This window comes from Channa argus, chromosome 12, assembly GCF_033026475.1.
Source record: "Channa argus isolate prfri chromosome 12, Channa argus male v1.0, whole genome shotgun sequence".
Taxonomy (NCBI): domain Eukaryota; kingdom Metazoa; phylum Chordata; class Actinopteri; order Anabantiformes; family Channidae; genus Channa; species Channa argus.
In genome coordinates, this window is record NC_090208.1 from 17,421,791 (window position 1) to 17,439,160 (window position 17,370).

General features: G+C 38.3%; 2 protein-coding genes across 5 annotated transcripts in view; one reads left to right on the forward strand and one right to left on the reverse strand.

Annotated features, from left to right (window-relative positions):
- Nucleotides 1-10,157, forward strand: part of ndrg2 (NDRG family member 2) — a 30,118-nt gene extending 19,961 nt beyond the window's left edge. For all 4 annotated transcript variants that reach the window (XM_067525048.1, XM_067525050.1, XM_067525047.1 and 1 more), the window contains exons 3-16: nt 213-254; nt 1,868-1,973; nt 2,066-2,186; nt 2,742-2,804; nt 3,258-3,318; nt 4,497-4,583; nt 4,852-4,908; nt 5,054-5,154; nt 5,271-5,309; nt 5,406-5,457; nt 5,627-5,674; nt 5,794-5,829; nt 6,251-6,302; nt 7,158-10,157. In XM_067525048.1, coding sequence (XP_067381149.1) covers nt 213-254; nt 1,868-1,973; nt 2,066-2,186; nt 2,742-2,804; nt 3,258-3,318; nt 4,497-4,583; nt 4,852-4,908; nt 5,054-5,154; nt 5,271-5,309; nt 5,406-5,457; nt 5,627-5,674; nt 5,794-5,829; nt 6,251-6,302; nt 7,158-7,321 — 1,029 coding nt within the window. In that variant the 3' untranslated portion in view covers nt 7,322-10,157. The remainder of the gene's footprint in view (nt 1-212; nt 255-1,867; nt 1,974-2,065; nt 2,187-2,741; nt 2,805-3,257; nt 3,319-4,496; nt 4,584-4,851; nt 4,909-5,053; nt 5,155-5,270; nt 5,310-5,405; nt 5,458-5,626; nt 5,675-5,793; nt 5,830-6,250; nt 6,303-7,157) is intronic.
- Nucleotides 10,158-10,545: 388 nt separating this feature from the next.
- LOC137138116 (protein translocase subunit SecA-like) lies at nt 10,546-15,942 on the reverse strand. The gene is made up of 2 exons (XM_067525044.1): nt 15,850-15,942; nt 10,546-15,655 (listed from the first exon to the last, which is right to left on the reverse strand). The coding sequence occupies exon 2, from the start codon at nt 15,633-15,635 to the stop codon at nt 12,030-12,032; it is 3,606 nt and encodes a 1,201-aa protein (XP_067381145.1). The 5' UTR covers nt 15,636-15,655; nt 15,850-15,942; the 3' UTR covers nt 10,546-12,029.
- Nucleotides 15,943-17,370: the final 1,428 nt, after the last annotated feature.

The following is a 17,370-nucleotide window of genomic DNA, read 5'->3' on the forward strand; positions in this document are numbered from 1 at the left end:
CTTCTCTCCTCTGGCTAGTGATTTAAACCCATCTCTGGTCATCTCTTTTTTTCTCTGTTCTTTTTTTCTCCGCTCTTCCTTTTTATTAATAAAGCATTTGGCTAAAAAATTAAGTGGAATAAAAAAGTTAAATGTGTACAAATGCAAAAAAAAGTCTAAAGATCAAACTGACATCTTGTTCTAAACAGACTTTATCCCTTTATTTGTCACAGGATGCTGAACTGGCTGCTAGGATACTCCTGGACCAAGGACAGGTGAGATAGGTGTTTGATTTCCTGTCAGATTTGGTGACTCAGTAGTTCATAATTTGTTTTTGCACTTTTTTTCTCCAGTTGAAAATAAATCACTGTTGGAATTAATTGCACTTATTAATAAACACCGGGTAGCCTACAAGTTGAACCCAATTTTATTTTTCTATACAAAAAACTTTTTACACTTCTTACATTACAGTAACACTTTGAAGTTAGTGTATTTTTATATCTAGTAGCTGTAGTAGGATTATAAATTGCAAATACACTGCTGCCCATAAAGTTGTTTTCAGACACATTCCTCCTTTTATTCCTATGTATACACATTGGTAATCACCTTTGACCAGATGCAATGACTACATGCTGAGTCCCAGTTACCCAGGTGAAATGAATTCCAGCCTAAAGATCGTTTGGTGCCATAGATGCAAGACATTTACTGTGTTGTGCTTTTTCTTGCTTAAAGTTTGTATCCAGTAAGTCCACATTTTCAGAAATGGATGTATAATTTTCAACCAAATCTGACACAGAAGTTCCCTAAGCTGTGCCTTGTTCAACACAACATGGCACTGGCAATATGTTTCCTTTTTGGATTAGAGCCGCTATATTCCTGAGTGTATAGATGAAAGACAAAGGTGCTGTGATTACATGGTGAAAACCTCCACCATGACTGCATCCAGGAAAGCACTAAAGAAGGTGGTGGATCACTGAAGGTATGGGCCGCTATTCATTGGGGAGGAATAAGGCCATTGGTGTTGCTGGATGGAAAGGTCAACGCCATTGTGTAAATCCTGAAGAACCATTGCCTCCCACATACAAGAAGGGTCTATGGAAACAACTTTAGTATGCAAGACAATAACACAAAGGCACATAGGGCAGCTGTGATGAGAGAATTTCTTAATGCAGAGGGCGAGCAGCAGATGCCATAGCCTGCGTGCTCCCATGATAGGAACCCTATCGCTCATGCCTGGGATGGCTTAGGCCGAGCCCTTCATGAGAGGGACAATATTCCTCAGTGTCTACAGGGATTAGCCCTGGACCTGACCGAAGAGTGGGACACCCTGCCTATTGACAACATCAACAAGCTTGTGGACAGTATGCCATAATGTCTTAAGGCATTGATTACCTCAAATATGTGTTTCCTGTTATATTGACCAAGGTTGTAAAATTAAAAAAAAAAATTTGTTTAATACCCCCCTTTTTTTTAAAGTCTGAATACACAGATTGCAAAGGTTAATTGTGGTTTAATTTTCACTGTGATATATTTGGAAGCGATTGATCTACATATTTTAAGAACATATACACTTTATCAAGAATAAACCACATTGTCACAATCATTTTATAATAAGAGGTAAAAAAAACATTTATTCAAACTTTATGGGCAACAGTGTACAAGCCATATTAAATTACATTTTAGCATAACAGAGCACCAGATCAAGTCCATTTTCGAGAAAAAGTCCCTTTCAATAAAAGTGAGATATCAGACATTACGAGGTGGATATAACATGGTGGATGTAACATGATACAACAGAGTGACAGTCAGGCTCTCCCTGCATGAAGTCACTGTTTTGTAGTAAAAGCAAAGTGGCTATAAAATAACATGAACGTGTTTTTCTTCTCAGGAGCACAGCGTTGAGACCCCTCATGGTGTTCTCCACGTGACCGTCCACGGCTCACGAACCACCCGTAGACCAGCTATCCTCACCTTCCACGATGTGGGTCTGGACAGTGAGTGGCCCCTTTTTTGTTGCTTAGCTCTCTCAGTTCAGAGGAAATATTGCAATATGTTTCACCTTGCATCTTCTCTTTCTGTCTGGCAGGTAAGAGCTGCTTCTCCTCTCTGTTTAAGTTTGAGGAAATGCAAGAGATTGTGAAGAATTTTACCCTGATCCATATTGATGCCCCAGGTCAAGAGGAGGGTGCAGCTGCCTACCCTCAAGGGTACAACATTTTCTGTATTGACTTCCCTCAGTGTTCTGCAGTGACCTGAAGTTTTTTTTTTTTTAAGTGAACTTCTAAGAAACAGAAACAATCCTCAGTGCCAGGCTTAAACCTAATCTGTCCCAAAAATACTTTCCATCTCTAATATCTCCCTCCTCTCCAGTCACTAATGCACTTCTTGTCAGAGGTTTAAAGAAAATCCCTCCGTTTCTTTCTGGTAGCCCGCTTCTTATTTCTCAACTCTCAATCACGTCTGTTCTTTGTGATTATTTTAAAGAGGATTTTCATGCATGTATTGTCACAGCATCTTGACTGTGACCCTTAACTCCTGCTGCTGATTCTGGAAACTGAAGCTCATTTTCTTTTCTTTTTTTTATCTCATATTAAATCCCTGTGGATAAAGGTGTGAGCCACTGCATGTGGGAATCCAAAAACACACTACCAACAGAACACTGTTTAATTTTTCAAAAAGAGAAAATTCGATGTTTATATTCATGGTTGTTTTCATATTCCGATGCTTTTTGTGACTGAGATCATTGGTGTTTGCTATTTTAGTTACCAGTATCCGACCATGGAAACCATTGCAGAGATGATCCCTACTGTCCTGCAGTTCTTCAAGTGAGTTAAACTTATTTATGTTGCCATAGCCACAAGCATAATTATATTGGGGACACACACACCCAAACACACTAACAGATGTTCATCAAATCCATGTACGCATGTTGCATTCCAGACAGAAATGGTGTGGTGATGTGGTCCGATTGTTGTTGTTTTTGATTCAGTAGATTGGTCCTGAAACCATCGTATATTTAACAAGCTGATTTTATACAGTAGAATTAATAACTCTATTATTTATACTGTACAATGCCTAAAGAGGAAGTTGATGATTTAGTTGTCATTTGTTATACTAATATAGTTTTTGTTATATATTTGTTTTTTTAAATCCAAATTAAATTGGCATGATTTTATTTTAACAATAAAACAAAAGGTGAAAACGTCCAAAGGAGATGAATACTTTTTAAAGAAACTGCATATATGTGTGTTATTCTCTTGGTTTGTCCTTTCTTTCAGTTTCCGTACTGTAATCGGGGTGGGTGTGGGAGCAGGAGCCTACGTTCTCTCCAGGTTCACTGTGAGTGTTGTTCTGAAAATTAATTTTGATTCATTCATCAAGTAGCCTTGTGACAAAAGTAATACTTTTGGAATTTGTGACATAATAAAACACAACTTGTAGAGTCAAAAAGACAGGGTGAAGTGAATGCACACCAAAACTTTGGCAACCATCCATCTATTATTTGAACCGCTTGGTGTAGGTCGTGGAGGTGCTGCAGCAAATCCTGGCTGTCATTGGTTGAGAGATTTTATTATTAAAATATAAAAAAATGACACATTTATTTCATTTTATTGTAAATCACACTCTTTTTGGCAGTGTGAGGCTTACGTAGCTTTCTTCCACATGATGCAGATGCAGCAGTGTAGCAACATAAACACGCACAGGTGAACGCAACATGAGTAGTTTCTATTTTGAAAGATTTCATTTACTTACAGTATTTCTAACAGCCCATTCCCCTCCAAAGCTGTGCAGTGCTGGTCCAAGCCCGGTAGAAATTGGGGAGGGTTGCGTCAGGAAGGGCATCCGGCGTAAAAAAACTGTACCAAATCAACATGCGGACAATGATCCGCTGTGGCGACCCTGAACTCACGGGATAAGCCGAAAGGTCAAAAAACACAAAATAAAAAATTTGTTCTGAACAGCATTGAACGTCGTTCTGAGGAAAAGTTTCAGTGCAGAGGTTATTCCATCTATCCTAAACACAGACATTTGTTTTTAATTAGTTAACATTAGCTGGCAACATTGCTACAGCTGCTGAAAGCTACCAGCAACTTTTAAGGTGGAATGTTTTTTTACCAGTTACTCAGTGCATGAGTTTATGTAATGAATTGATCATTTATGGCAAATGCAACCAGATTTCAACCAGAAATGCAAACTTTTCTTTTTTAGAGGAAAGAAAAGTGGCTGCACCTGCAGCCTGTGAACTACTATTCACTTTATGAATTTTTGGTTCAATGGCACATCCCTAAGACCTAACTAATTAGAATGGGCATAACTTACAGTGGGAGCTAAAATACTTTATAAAAATGTAAATAATAAAAAATTACCTTTACCTTTGCTATGCCCTTAATTTGACCTGTTTCGTATCTAATTTTTCTCTTTTTGTATCCATGTCCACAACGGTGGACAAAACATTAATCTGCATTACTTCACTTCACATCTTCTTATCACTGTTTTGCTCCTTTTTTTTAATTCAGCTTGCAAACCCAGATTCAGTGGAAGGTCTGGTTCTGATCAACATCGATATTAACGCCCGTGGATGGCTAGACTGGGCCGCTCAGAAGGTAAATCTTGTTTTCTGTTTTTCTAACTAACTTTCTTTCCTTCCTTCTCTCCATTCTACCGCTCTCCAAGTCTAGACTACAGTACATTATCTTGTGAGAAACGTGGCGTTTTAACCTAGTTAGTCCTAATGGAAGTTCCTCATCAATTTAGGTTTATCTGTCAAATTGAACTTCTGTGACTAGGGTCTGAGTACTATTGATTATGTTGTTCATTGCATTAAAGGATGAACAACTGTATTGATTTCTCTCTCCTCCTCTGCCTATCCAGCTTAGTGCTGTGACATCCTCCCTCACAGAGCAGATCCTGTCCCACCTCTTCAGTCAGGTACAAGGAGGAAATGCATTTAATTAATAAAAGTACAACTGAAATATGTTCATTATTTTGCATAAAATCTAAAACAGCTGCAAAAAAAAAATAAAGCACTCATCCGGTCACCTGCATCATTTGTAAACTTTTTTTTACCCCGTAGGAGGAGCTGTCGTCAAACACGGACCTAGTTCAATCTCACAGAGAGCAGATCTCCAAATCTAATCTGGCCAATGTAGAGCTCTTCTGGAAGAATTATCAAAGGTAAACACACCTTCTGACATCATTACAGAAACAAAAATATACTCTACTCCACATAAGCCATGGGTAACTTGTATCTTATGCTTTATCTTTTGGATCTTTTTTTTTTTTTCCACCAGTCGCAGAGACTTGAACATTGATCGCACCAGCACATTTAAGTAAATACCTTCTTAACTTCCATCTTTTATATCGTATGTACCCGTTGACTTCAAAAGACCCTTGACTCATCTAACGTCTCCTTCTGTCAAACTCAGGTGTCCAGTAATGTTGGTGGTGGGTGATCAAGCTCCATACGAGGACGCTGCCGTAAGATTCCTCTGCTCTCTTAGAGTTTATAATGTCCCATGATAGGAAATGTGACATGTTTAAAATGTTATATTACAATGTTATGATTCAGACATACCACATTAAGAGTTTGCTGTTGCTATTTGGAAGTATGTCAGAGGTTGACTGCTTTTTCTTTTGTGACCACCAGGTGGAGTGCAACAGCAAACTGGACCCAACAACAACCTCATTCTTAAAGGTACCTAATGCTCATGTCTTATTTTAATAATATTTAGTGTAACTATACATCTGTAACTAGAGTCCTCTGTTCTTACACTTTATCATTAACTGTCCCTGATATCTTCTGTCCCTCCACAGATGGCTGATGCTGGTGGTCTCCCTCAGCTGACTCAGGTAGCAACAATCTCAACAACCTCTCTGTGATACTAACAACATGGAGAGAAAAAAACTGTCAGTACATACATGCTGTATCTGCTAATAGTTGTAATTCATTACCTGTTTTGTTTCAAACAATTGGTGATCTAAAATGTGCTGCTTACGTTCATTCTTTCAACTGATCAATAAATCATTTCAGCTGTGCTCGTGAACCACTGCAACAGAAAATAAAAATCCTATCATCCCAAACTATGCACCAGTTTCTCAGCACTAATGCAGACAATGTGTTTCCATGCATGATACAGTAGTTTAAAAACTACAGTCGGTGCTGTGCTCTGTGTTTTGTAGTCCTTTAAATCGATGCGGTTTCTTTTACCTGCCACATGAGGTCAGTAGAACTGAGCGTGTTTAACACCATTTCTTCTCTTTGTGTTTCCAGCCTGCTAAACTGACTGAAGCTTTCAAGTATTTCATCCAGGGCATGGGCTACAGTAAGTCCACTTTATGCTTATAATCCTCTGGTTTTCTTCAATTCTTTACTGTTAGTTTTTCTTTTTTTTTCTTATCCAATTTGAATGTCTAAGGACAAAGGTTTGTTATGACATTGTGCTGCTTTATGATTTGCTCTCATACATACTGTATACATATGGTGTTTTACTAACCAGGTATTTTTGCTCTTCCTGTTTGGAGCAAAATTGCACAAAATGTGCCATTTATGTACGAACAGCTTTAAAAGAACGGCTAGGTATAGTCTACATGTTTGTTTTTGTCCACAAATCTCATAAAAAGACCAAAATTAACAATTAATTGTTTTCTACAAACATGTTTTGTCTGCGTATTGAGCAGAAAATGTAAGTTTGCCATTGTGTGAAGTACAGTATTCTGCTCCACTATGATGTTTACATTGATTCAGGTTTGCTTAGTCAGTCTTCATGTAAACCACAAATGTTGAAAATCTATCTAAATAAAATTAAAATCCTGTTTTGGTTCAAACTGTTAACACAAAAACACATTTGTGCATCAAATGTGTATTAATTCACAGATCAAAGTAGTGCTTATTAGCCTACTAGAATCATATGATTGTTTTGAACAGCACCACGCTGTTGTAGGACATGTTCTACCTTTTTTTTTATTGTTTTTATTTTTACATTTTGAACCACTGTGTTGGTGCTGAAAATTGCAGGCAGAGATGTACGAATCCTATGTTGCTTTTGTAATTTCAATAGGATGATAATAAATAATATTGCCAATAATGACATAATTATGGCCTTTAAATATTGCATAATGTTTCTTTTGCTTTGCAATGTTTGAATTTAATATAATCAATTTTTATCTGTCCTCCACAGTGGCTTCATCTTGCATGACCCGCCTGTCCCGCTCCCGTACCACCTCCCTGTCCTCCTCTTATTCCATGGACGGATCCCGCTCTCGCTCTCGCACCCTGTCCCAGGGTTCGCAGGGTGGTCAGATGCCGCCCAGCCCCTCCCAAACGATGGAGGTGTCTTGCTGAAGAAAAAAAATTTTAGAGAGAAAGTGAGAAAAGAAGAGGGCAAAGGAGAAATGGGGAAGATAAAGTATGACAATAATGCAGGAACAAGACGAATGGGTTACTTATTTGTCACTAAACAACTCCCGTCATTCCCCACAAGAGCAGAACAGGAATAGTAACAGGAAGAGGGAGGGAGAAAGAGAAACATTGATTTCAGGAGGGAGATAAAAACCTATCCATCACATATAATTCCATTCCTTCTCCTCACATCCCCCTTTCATCTCAAAACAAAGCAGATCGGGCTGTTCTACCATGATTATAAGTGGTATTGTTAAAGAAAAAGGGGGGATGCGGGAAGAATGGCAACTAGTCCTCACTCCCTCTCTCTTTTGGAACCTCTGTCAACCAATACAGCCCTTTAATTTTGATGAGGAGTGTGGCCTCTAGAGTCCATACACGTTGTGTTAACCAATAGTAATAATTCTGAAAATGGAATTGTTGTTGATGCTGATGATTATGTTGCTGATGATGATATTGAAGCTAATAATAATGACAATGAAAAAAAAACAACTCTCCTTATTATACAATGAATTTAATACGACATAGATTTAAAAAGTATTATAGCAGAGATACTTATAACAATGCGTGTCTACTTTTCAAGGTAGTTTTTATTGTGTTATGTTGATTTTGTTAATCTAATTTTATTTTGTTACATGTATCCTGCCTCGACAAGGGGCTGAAGCTACTGAATGGTTGATCCGTCATGTGGTAACAGCCAATGAGAGCCATTATAATGACTACTCCCTCCTTGATGTTGCTACTTTGTTTATGCCTTCCATTAGCCCCGTCTATAAGTGACTGTTTGTTTTCCCATTCAATTTTAAGGGGGATGGGCAGGAGGCTTTTATTGTTTTACTTTTTTTTTTTTTTTTGTCTGGACTGTTTAGAAGTTGCATGTCTGGTGTCAGCCCATGTGAATACTGAATGGGTAATATTTTTTCTTTTATATTCTGCTAATAATAATGATCTAATGATTTGTGAGTGTGTTTTGGTTTTGTTTGCGTGGAGTGTTTAGCGAGGTGATGGTCTGTAGGTAAAGCATAGGTGAGACTGAGGGTGTCTTTGCGCTGTACAGTAGCTAGCTAGCACCCTACTGTTAACACTAGTCACACACTAAATAGTGCTTCCAACGTTACTGGCAGACTCACGCTGCATGTCCTAGTATCGATGCTCGTGTACTACTTACCATGGAGCATTACATCACTGAGTAGGATCCAAGTATGGATATTGTACTTCAGTGTTGGGCGTAGCCAGTAAGGATCACTGTGTTTATCATCTGGGTTGTGATCTCTTAGCCTTGCCTGTGCATGGATACCTCCAAACAAACCCAGCTAGCATACTTGAGTTTTTGTGCGACGTGAGGTAAAATGAACACACGCTTCACTCCAGTACCAAGCAACAGGGTCAAGAGAATGGGGTTTGTATGTGATTGTTGCTATGTGTGTGTCAGAGGAAAGTACATGTGAGGCGTATGAAAGGGTTTATAACCTGTGAGCAAAAAGGGTAAGGGCCCATAGAGTAGTTTATTCATTAGTTTTGAGACCAACAAAATTCCCTGTGACTTAATAATGACAATGAACCAGCCCCTTCACTGCCACCACGGTAAATAACTGAAAAAATTTAGCCTTAACCTTTTGTTTTGATAGTCAAAACCAATAAGCCAGTATCTGCACCTAGAACTAGCAGATCTGGTGTTGCAGCCAAAACCACGAGGACTAAACCATGAAAATGATCCTTTAAAAAAGTGTGTCAGATCTGATGTGAGCAAAATTCGCACCTTTTAGCATCATTTACACTGTTACAGTACATCAATATGAAGCTTACCACTGCCCTGTGATGTGTAGACATATGACTGATGATTGTTCTTTTAAAGGACCCACATTTGGTCGATATCCATGGAGCGCATGTGCATTTTTAAGCTCGTCACCTCTGTGCACACATTTGATGCAGCTTTGCATCACATTATTTTGTTCTATAATAAGCAGCATCATGTTTATAAGTCACTTGGAGGTTGCCTGTTTCTTTCACGTGATGTTTAGTGCTCCTTTCCCAAACCTGTGTGATAAGACTGAGATGGAGTGAGGACTTGAATGACGATGACGGGAAAGACATGAGAGGACCTCATATATGAGCTTGGAACAGACTAGTAGGGACAATGATGGGTAGTGATGAAGATGAAACTGATCTGTTCTAAGTCTCTCTCCCCTTGGTTATAGAGTACTTTGCAACACCAACAGCTGGTAAGATAATATCTGCAACAGGGTGTAAATATCAGTCCAAGATGAAGCCATCTTTTAGGCTCTGTGGTCACTTTCAAAAGTGTAATCAGGCATGGGATGCTCTACCAAATAATGGATAACCGATGAAGTGTTGACATGTGTTTTGCCAAAAAAGGAAAAGAAAACGTCTTTGTGGAGAGTTGAGCTGGGCTGTGTAACTGTAAATGCTTGTCCATTTTGTCTTTTGTTTGTCTGTTAAGTTTTACTTTGATCATATTTTCTTTCCCGTCTAAGTTTTGGATTTACTTTGTTTGTTTCTCTGTGAGGTGTTAGTTAAATGTCCCGATGTGCTCACAAGTTAGTTAACCGTGTGATAGTTCTTGTGTAACTTTTTTAGCATTAGCATTGATAAGGGAGAATAATATAATAATAATAAAAAAAACATTAAAGGTGAAGAGAATACAATCAAATTAAATGGTGTGGCTAATTTCTCTGTGTAACACAATGAACATCATAGAAAAACAAACTAAAACGTTAATAAAAGCTTAAGAAAAATACCTGTGTCATTTTATGCATTTTTTTTTTTTTAAAAGTGTGTTCTGCTTTGCTTTTGCTTTTTTATCTCTTGGGCATCACGGCGGTGGAGCGGCTGAGCTGCATCCTTTCTGTGTGGAGTTTGCATGCTCTCCCCGTGCTTGCATGGGTTCCTCTCACACTCCAAGGACATGCATGTTAGGTAAATTGGTGACTCTAAATTGATGTGAATGTGAATGTGAATGATTGTCTGTCTGTGTGTGTCTCTCTGTGTTGGCCCTAAGATAGACTGGTGACCTGTTCAGTTTTTACCCCACCTCTTGCCCGATGACAGCTGGGATAGACTCCACCCCCCTGTGACACTGAAAAGGATAAGCAGCTACACATATTGGACGAAGGGAATTTATTAGCTTTTTACCATTACATAAAAAAAAAGGGACAGGAATCTTACTTTGGCCTACTAATTGACTCATAGACTCATATGATTCTTAGTTCAGGAATAAAAATGCATTTATGAATGCTTTAAATCTCTATGTAGCTCATAATAAGCAGTAGAATACTCAAGTCTAACCTGCCTTCACATACGTTTCATTATATGCACTCACCATTTAGTACCTGCACTTTGCCTAAGTAAAAAAGGCCTTTGGGCATTAAAAGATTTCATTGTATGGTTTACATGTTTATGCTAAAAATACACTGGAGCTTAGTTAAACATAAAACTAATCTTCCAACTCTTTACCCAGCATATATATTCACCTACACCGAACACATTCATGTTCTAGATAGCAAAATTGCAAAATCATCCTGACAAGTGTTGCTCTGCGCAAACTGGTTAAGACTGGGACATCTACTCACTTGTCATTTCACAGTGCAAGCTGAATTTTACCTGGTGCTGCTTATGAAGCAGTTTGTGCTGACAGTCTTTTTTCAAATTCAGATGCCATCATATGATAGTTATGTCTAACATTCTATAAACAGTATAGCAAAACATGTATTTCAGCTTAACAGTAATTGTCCATCAGTAGTGAAGATGACTTACTTAATGCTTTACACTATTAAGATATCTGAACTTTAATAATACACGATTTTGTCATTGTCTATTAACAAAAATAAAAGATGAGTTTTATGAATCTTGTAAAATAATATATGAAAATGTGGAATTATACTATAACAAAATATATATAAATACAGTATTAACATTAAGACATATGATTAGCACTTGTTTCCAACTAAAAAGAAATAATTTAAAAAAGACCATATACCCATTATCAATAAAATGGAATTAACTACTTTTATGTCCCACGATTGGAATGTTTTTGATTCAGTGAAGACCACATGGTTTTCAAAAGGAAAAAAAAATTGTTGTATGCTTGCAGCTATCACTATATTGCCAAAAGTATTCGCTCACCTGCCTTTAGACCCATATGAACTTTAGTGACATCGCATTCTTAATCCGTAGGGTTTAATATTACGTCGCCTCACCCTTTGCAGCTATAACAGCTTCAACTCTTCTGGGAAGGCTTTCCACGAGGTTTAGGAGTGTGTTTATGAAATACATAATACACAGTGCTTGCAGTCTTCGCTCTAATTCATCCCAAAGGTGTTCTATCGGGTTGAGGTCAGGACTCTGTGCAGGCCAGTCAAGTTCTTCCACACCAAACTCACCCATCCATGTCTTTATGGACCTTGCTATGTGCACCTGAATTCATTTATCTGGATGGGTGAGCGAATACTTTTGGCAATATAGTGTATGAAGAACCAAAAAAGATATAACTTTAAAACCTACAGAAACTGGAACCAGGCTGTAAATAGTTTAAAATAATAAAATTGTGGCTGATGAAATTTTATTATATAACCCCAAGTGTTACTTCTATTTGTGTTCTTAGTGATTTTGTCACATGCTGTATACATGCCATCTAATTAAGAGCTCGACTTATGCTCCTATGTATACTTTTTAACAAAAAGCCACCCAGAGAAAACACAGTGTCTAAGTTATAGACATTAGTTAGGCCCAGAGACTCAAGACAGCTAATTTCATTTAAAATGTCAAAGGAAGGATGACTGATGAGCTGGTGAATTGTCAGTGGATCTCTGCGACAAATCTGAGCAACTGATATGATCGAAACGATTTCCAAAGGCACGAGATGTACCAGTGGAACCAGGAAGTAGACTACATTCTCTTTCGCTTTTACGTTCCCACCCATGTCTCTGGCCTTTTCTACCTTCTTAATGGCCTCATTGATATTTGCCTTAAGAAACAGCAACACTTTGTATCTGGCTGTGATGTGACTTTCAAATCTGGTGACTGAGTCAGCGTGGTCCTCTGCGGTTTGTTGTGTAGCGTATTTGTGAGTGAACTTCATTTGTTCGCAGTAGAAATCAACAGACTTGAGTGCATTTAACAAATCTTGTAGAGCCTGATCCAAGCAGTTTTGATCCTGACTCCCGTCTTGCTGGGTCAAAGAGGCAAAAGCACGGTTATAATATGCAATGGCAGCCCAGCAGTGATCCTCCTGTATGGCTTTACTGTACATCTTAATGCTGGCAGCAAGGTGTCCATTTTTCCTCAGTTCATTACCGGAGAGAGTGTAGTGGTGCAGGTTCGATGAAGGGGATTCCCGATCCCTGAGTTTTTGTCTGGCCATGTCCAGGTCTGTACTTAGCCTACTTTTCAGCTCTTCAAAAGAATCATTCTCAGTGATATTTTTGAGTAGCCACATTCCCCAGAATTCATTCAGTGCAGACAATTCTGATTCTGCTGGCTTGTTGTTTCGGCTTTTATACACATCATCCAGTATGCCAAGGTAGTAACTGAAGAGCTCTTCTTTCTTCTTTATCTTCAGGATGCCACTCTCCAAGTAGCTAGTTAGTTCTTGGGCCACTAAGTCATCTCTGACCCCTTTAGCTATCTTTATTTCTGACCCTGAGTCTTCACTCAAGATATGTGACAGTGTTGAAGACAAATCTACAGCTTCACTTTGGCATTTTTGAAACAAAATCAACTGCAATAAAAAAAGATCTTCATAAAGTGGTTTGACATCTGTAATATTGATGAATAAAGATTGAAGTTTCTTCATCAAAACTAGTAATTGAAGTGATTTTGACATATGTTCGGAGCAGAGAATGAGCTGAGCAGACCCTGGAGATCCTTGTCTTGCAGTGCGGCCAAATGCCTGTGCCTCCACACGAGCATTCTTGGGCAGGAAGGTTTGTACAACAAATAAACCTCCGGCTTTGTTCACTAAGTCACAAACTTTAAGGTCTGTGCCACGACCTGCAAGATTTGTTGCTATAAAGACTTCTCCTGCTTCAAGCTTCCGGCTAAGCGTTGCTGTATTGTCCATGTTGTTGTTTATGTAAAGCCTCCTGTTGGGGACCTTATCTCTTAGAGCTTCATGGAGAACATTTGCTCGATTAATTGTCTCACAGATCAATAACACAGCTCTTTCCTTCCTATACAGAGTAGGGTTAGTTTGTGCAGTGACAACATCACAGATTTTATCAATCCATTTGTCTTCATCCTTCACAACCACCCCTTCAACCTCAAACAGTTTTCTGCGTTTGAACGAAGGTATCTGACAGGTTGTGATGCCTTCGTAGATTTTCTGCAGAGTTGAAATCTCTTGTTGTTGGCCAAGAGTCCCAGAGATTCCAAATATCTGATGTCCATACTTCTGAAGCAGGCCAACAAGGGACATATAGTTTGTGATGGCTGTCATATCACTCAGCTTTGCCCCATGTTTCATTTCAAGAAACTGCTGTAGTCCATCAGTCCATTTCATAAAGTTTTCAACAACACCTGTGCAGCTGTAGTCCACAGGTACTATGCCATGTTTCTCGATGACATATTCATGATCCTTCGTCATGGTTTGTGCGTGGAATGCATTTTCAATCCAAACCTTCAGTTTAGATTTGACCAGTTCTGAGAGGAAGCCCGGGACATAGCAGCTACTTTCATCATTGCTCACTTCACATGGTGTAAAATGTAAAGTGCATTTTATTTCTGCCTCTGCAGCTCTCAACACACTCTCTTCATCAGAATACAAGTACTGACAGAAACCTCCATCACTTAAAAGCAGTGGCACTCTTTGCTTTTCCCCTTTTTCTTTATTTTCTTTTTGCTGCCTGATGTTTAACTCCTCAATAGCCCCTTCACTGTTTACTCTGTACAAAGCAAACTGGCAAGATGGGAATGTTGTTTCTACTTCCCTAAAGAACTCAGCTAGTTGGTCAGCAGTGATGCTTGACATTTTTGCACATAAAAGGCTCAGGTCCTTTCTGAGGGCCTTGACTGAACCATTTGCCAGGATTCCCGTGTCCTCCGCTATTTGCAAGATGGTGAACTTAACATCTTGACTTTTGGCTATGTATTTGAGTAAAACTTGATGAAAGAGATATTTAGGTCCCACCCTTGTCTCAGTGCCAATCTTCTTGTACTGATTAACAGTGGCCCATATTGATGCCAGGAGTGGGTTGAGATGCTGCAGAGCAGGCGTATCACTACCAATGTAGACCACATGACAGCCCTTATCTAGCATCAAAGAATCTACCTCATCTACTATTGCACAATGGAATTTTCTTTGCCCAAATATTTCCTTCCTAAGAAAATGCTGATGTAGCCAGTCTCCAGCAAACTGTTCCACAGTACCGTAAACAACTTGGCACCGATAGCACACTTTTAATTGGCTCTCTTGTTTGTTTGTGTTGCAGCCGACACTGATTTTCAAAGTTTCATAAAATTGTTTCCATTCAAGTAAATCTCTCTCTGCCAGAACAGGGGAGCTGGACATGATGTCAACTTTTTCTCCTCTCATAGCTCGAAAAGCTGCAAACATTGCCACAATGCATGATTTTCCTTCTCCAGTGCCAACCTGAATTAACCGCCCTGTATCAGAAAGAGTCATAATACACCAGCTCACCATCTGTGTCAGTCGTGGTCTGAAGTGAGTTTTTTCCACTGCCTGACAGAGTTTCAACAGGTCTCTTTTCAAACCACTCCGCTGTGACCCCTCATTGTGTGCAGTAAGATCTGCATTAACTGACGATACAATGTCTCTCACCTCACGTAGAAGCTTTTCATCAACTTGATTTAATCTTTGTTGGCGGATTTCCTCAAGAATTTCATCCAGTTGCTTTTCTTGGTCATCAGCTAAGCATGACTTGAGCTTTTCATCTGTTATATTGTCCTCTCGAACCAGCTCTATAAGTGTTTTTCTCTTGTCGCTATCCGGGTATGTCCAGCTAGGAGTGATATAATTCATTTCCATACAGTGCAACATTTCCATCAACCACAAGAAGAAATGAGACCTGTCAGTTCCTTTTGACTGAAATCGCTTCAGAAGTGCATCAAACAAGTCAGCCGTTTCTTTTGGGCTCCATTTGATACTTGTAACCAGTCCTTTCAGCTTGTTGAGAAGAACCTTTTCATTTTCAATTGAAGTCAACATACTGTGAGAATTGAATAAATTTGGATGTCTTTTTAAAAAGTATTTAAAACTGGAATCTGTGTCAGAATCATCCATTTTGTGGAAATTTGTATAACCTAGTAAAAACAGAAATAAAACAAAACACTATGATGATAATAATTTATATCCTTACAGCAATAATGTGTGTTTAATAATGATTTAAATATTGCCTGCAGGAACTGTTTTGGTTTTTTTACTCTGCACTTATACAAATACAGTATGTATGAACAATTAAGTATTAAAACTATTCACTGAAAATACTAATACTCACCTGAGAAAAAGATATGTGTAGCTGTAGGACATCTGAAGCTGTCTGCTGCTATAGTGGGCAGTTGCTTTGTGTTAGTATTTAGTTTTACTTTCTTTTACTTCCACTTTGCATTGGCAACACCCAGAGGGAATTTCCTGCCGTACTTTCGATTTTAGAAAAGAAGATTATTAGATTATCATACATACACCTCAACGTTAACACTGGTGGTCTTAGTAATATCATGGGGGACAAGGGTCAGCATCGTCACTCTCACCTGCAGCTACAGAGCCTCATATGCAGCAAAATGTCATACACTGTGTGCAGAGATGGTAAAAGTACTGAGTATTGAGTATTGAGTACAAACTCAATAATCAAGATGACTAACAGACATGTGTTTTTACAATGTTTTTCTTTCCATAACCCAAAGGGAGAGTGGTGTATCTGTTTAAGGCCACAGAATCAAGGCTTTAAATCTGGTTTATTGTTCCAGTCTAAATGATTTAACTTCAAGGTAATACTCTCTGCCTTTGCAGGATTGGGTTGGTACACATACTGTACTTGAAAAATAAACAATCATTAGAAAGGTAGTTTGGCACGTCTTGGCAAACCTTATGTCCACAGACCAAATTCTCCTGCATTCACCCGTGGCTGCCGAATGGTTTTTCTTTCATATTCTTGAAATCACATGATTTCTTGACAGTGTGCTACAGTAACAGTAAACTTTTACAGTTATTAATGAAACACTTTTTCGTTATATGTATGAATTATTTTTAATTCACATTGGTCAAGCTCTGTTTTACACAGGCTACAGAATACAATTTTAATCCTTCATATATGGTGAAACAATTTAGTTTATACCTTTGCATTTGAGCCATGAATAACATTGCAGATAACAGTTTAGATGGGGATTGGCTCTGTGTATTTTTTCCATTTTCATAGAAGCTGGGATTACAATTTATAACATCCAAAACAGGACATTTTCAGGCAGATTTTAATTGTATATTGGTAGTAAATCACAAGAGCGATGTTAGGAGAAGAAAAAGATGCAATAGAGCTATGGTATAACTCATCTGTGTTGCAGGAGATGAAATCAGTGTTAAGCACAGTTAAACCAGACTTATTAAAACCCCATATTTTATATATAAGTGGTGCCTTTAAATAATGTCTTACTACAATAGATCCAATAATAGAACAATTGTGGTCAATAAATATCTTTCTGCTGTTTCTACATGTGAAAGTACGTTAGGTTTTATGTCACAGAAGCAGACCTTAACTACATGGTGTTTTTGAACTACCCTCAGACTGAGCAGTGTGGGAATCACTCTTCTAACTTCACACCAAATTTCAACACTTCAGAGAGTCAGCTGCCTTAGGATCTCTTTAAATAGACTACATGCACAACTTCCTTTCAGAAGTTTTATTTACTTGCAGTTTCCTGATATAGAAGAAACTGACAGTAGGAAATGAATAAAACTACAATTATGATACTATAATGATTATTTTCGCTTTTAATTAAAAACCAAGTAGTTTTTTTTATAAATT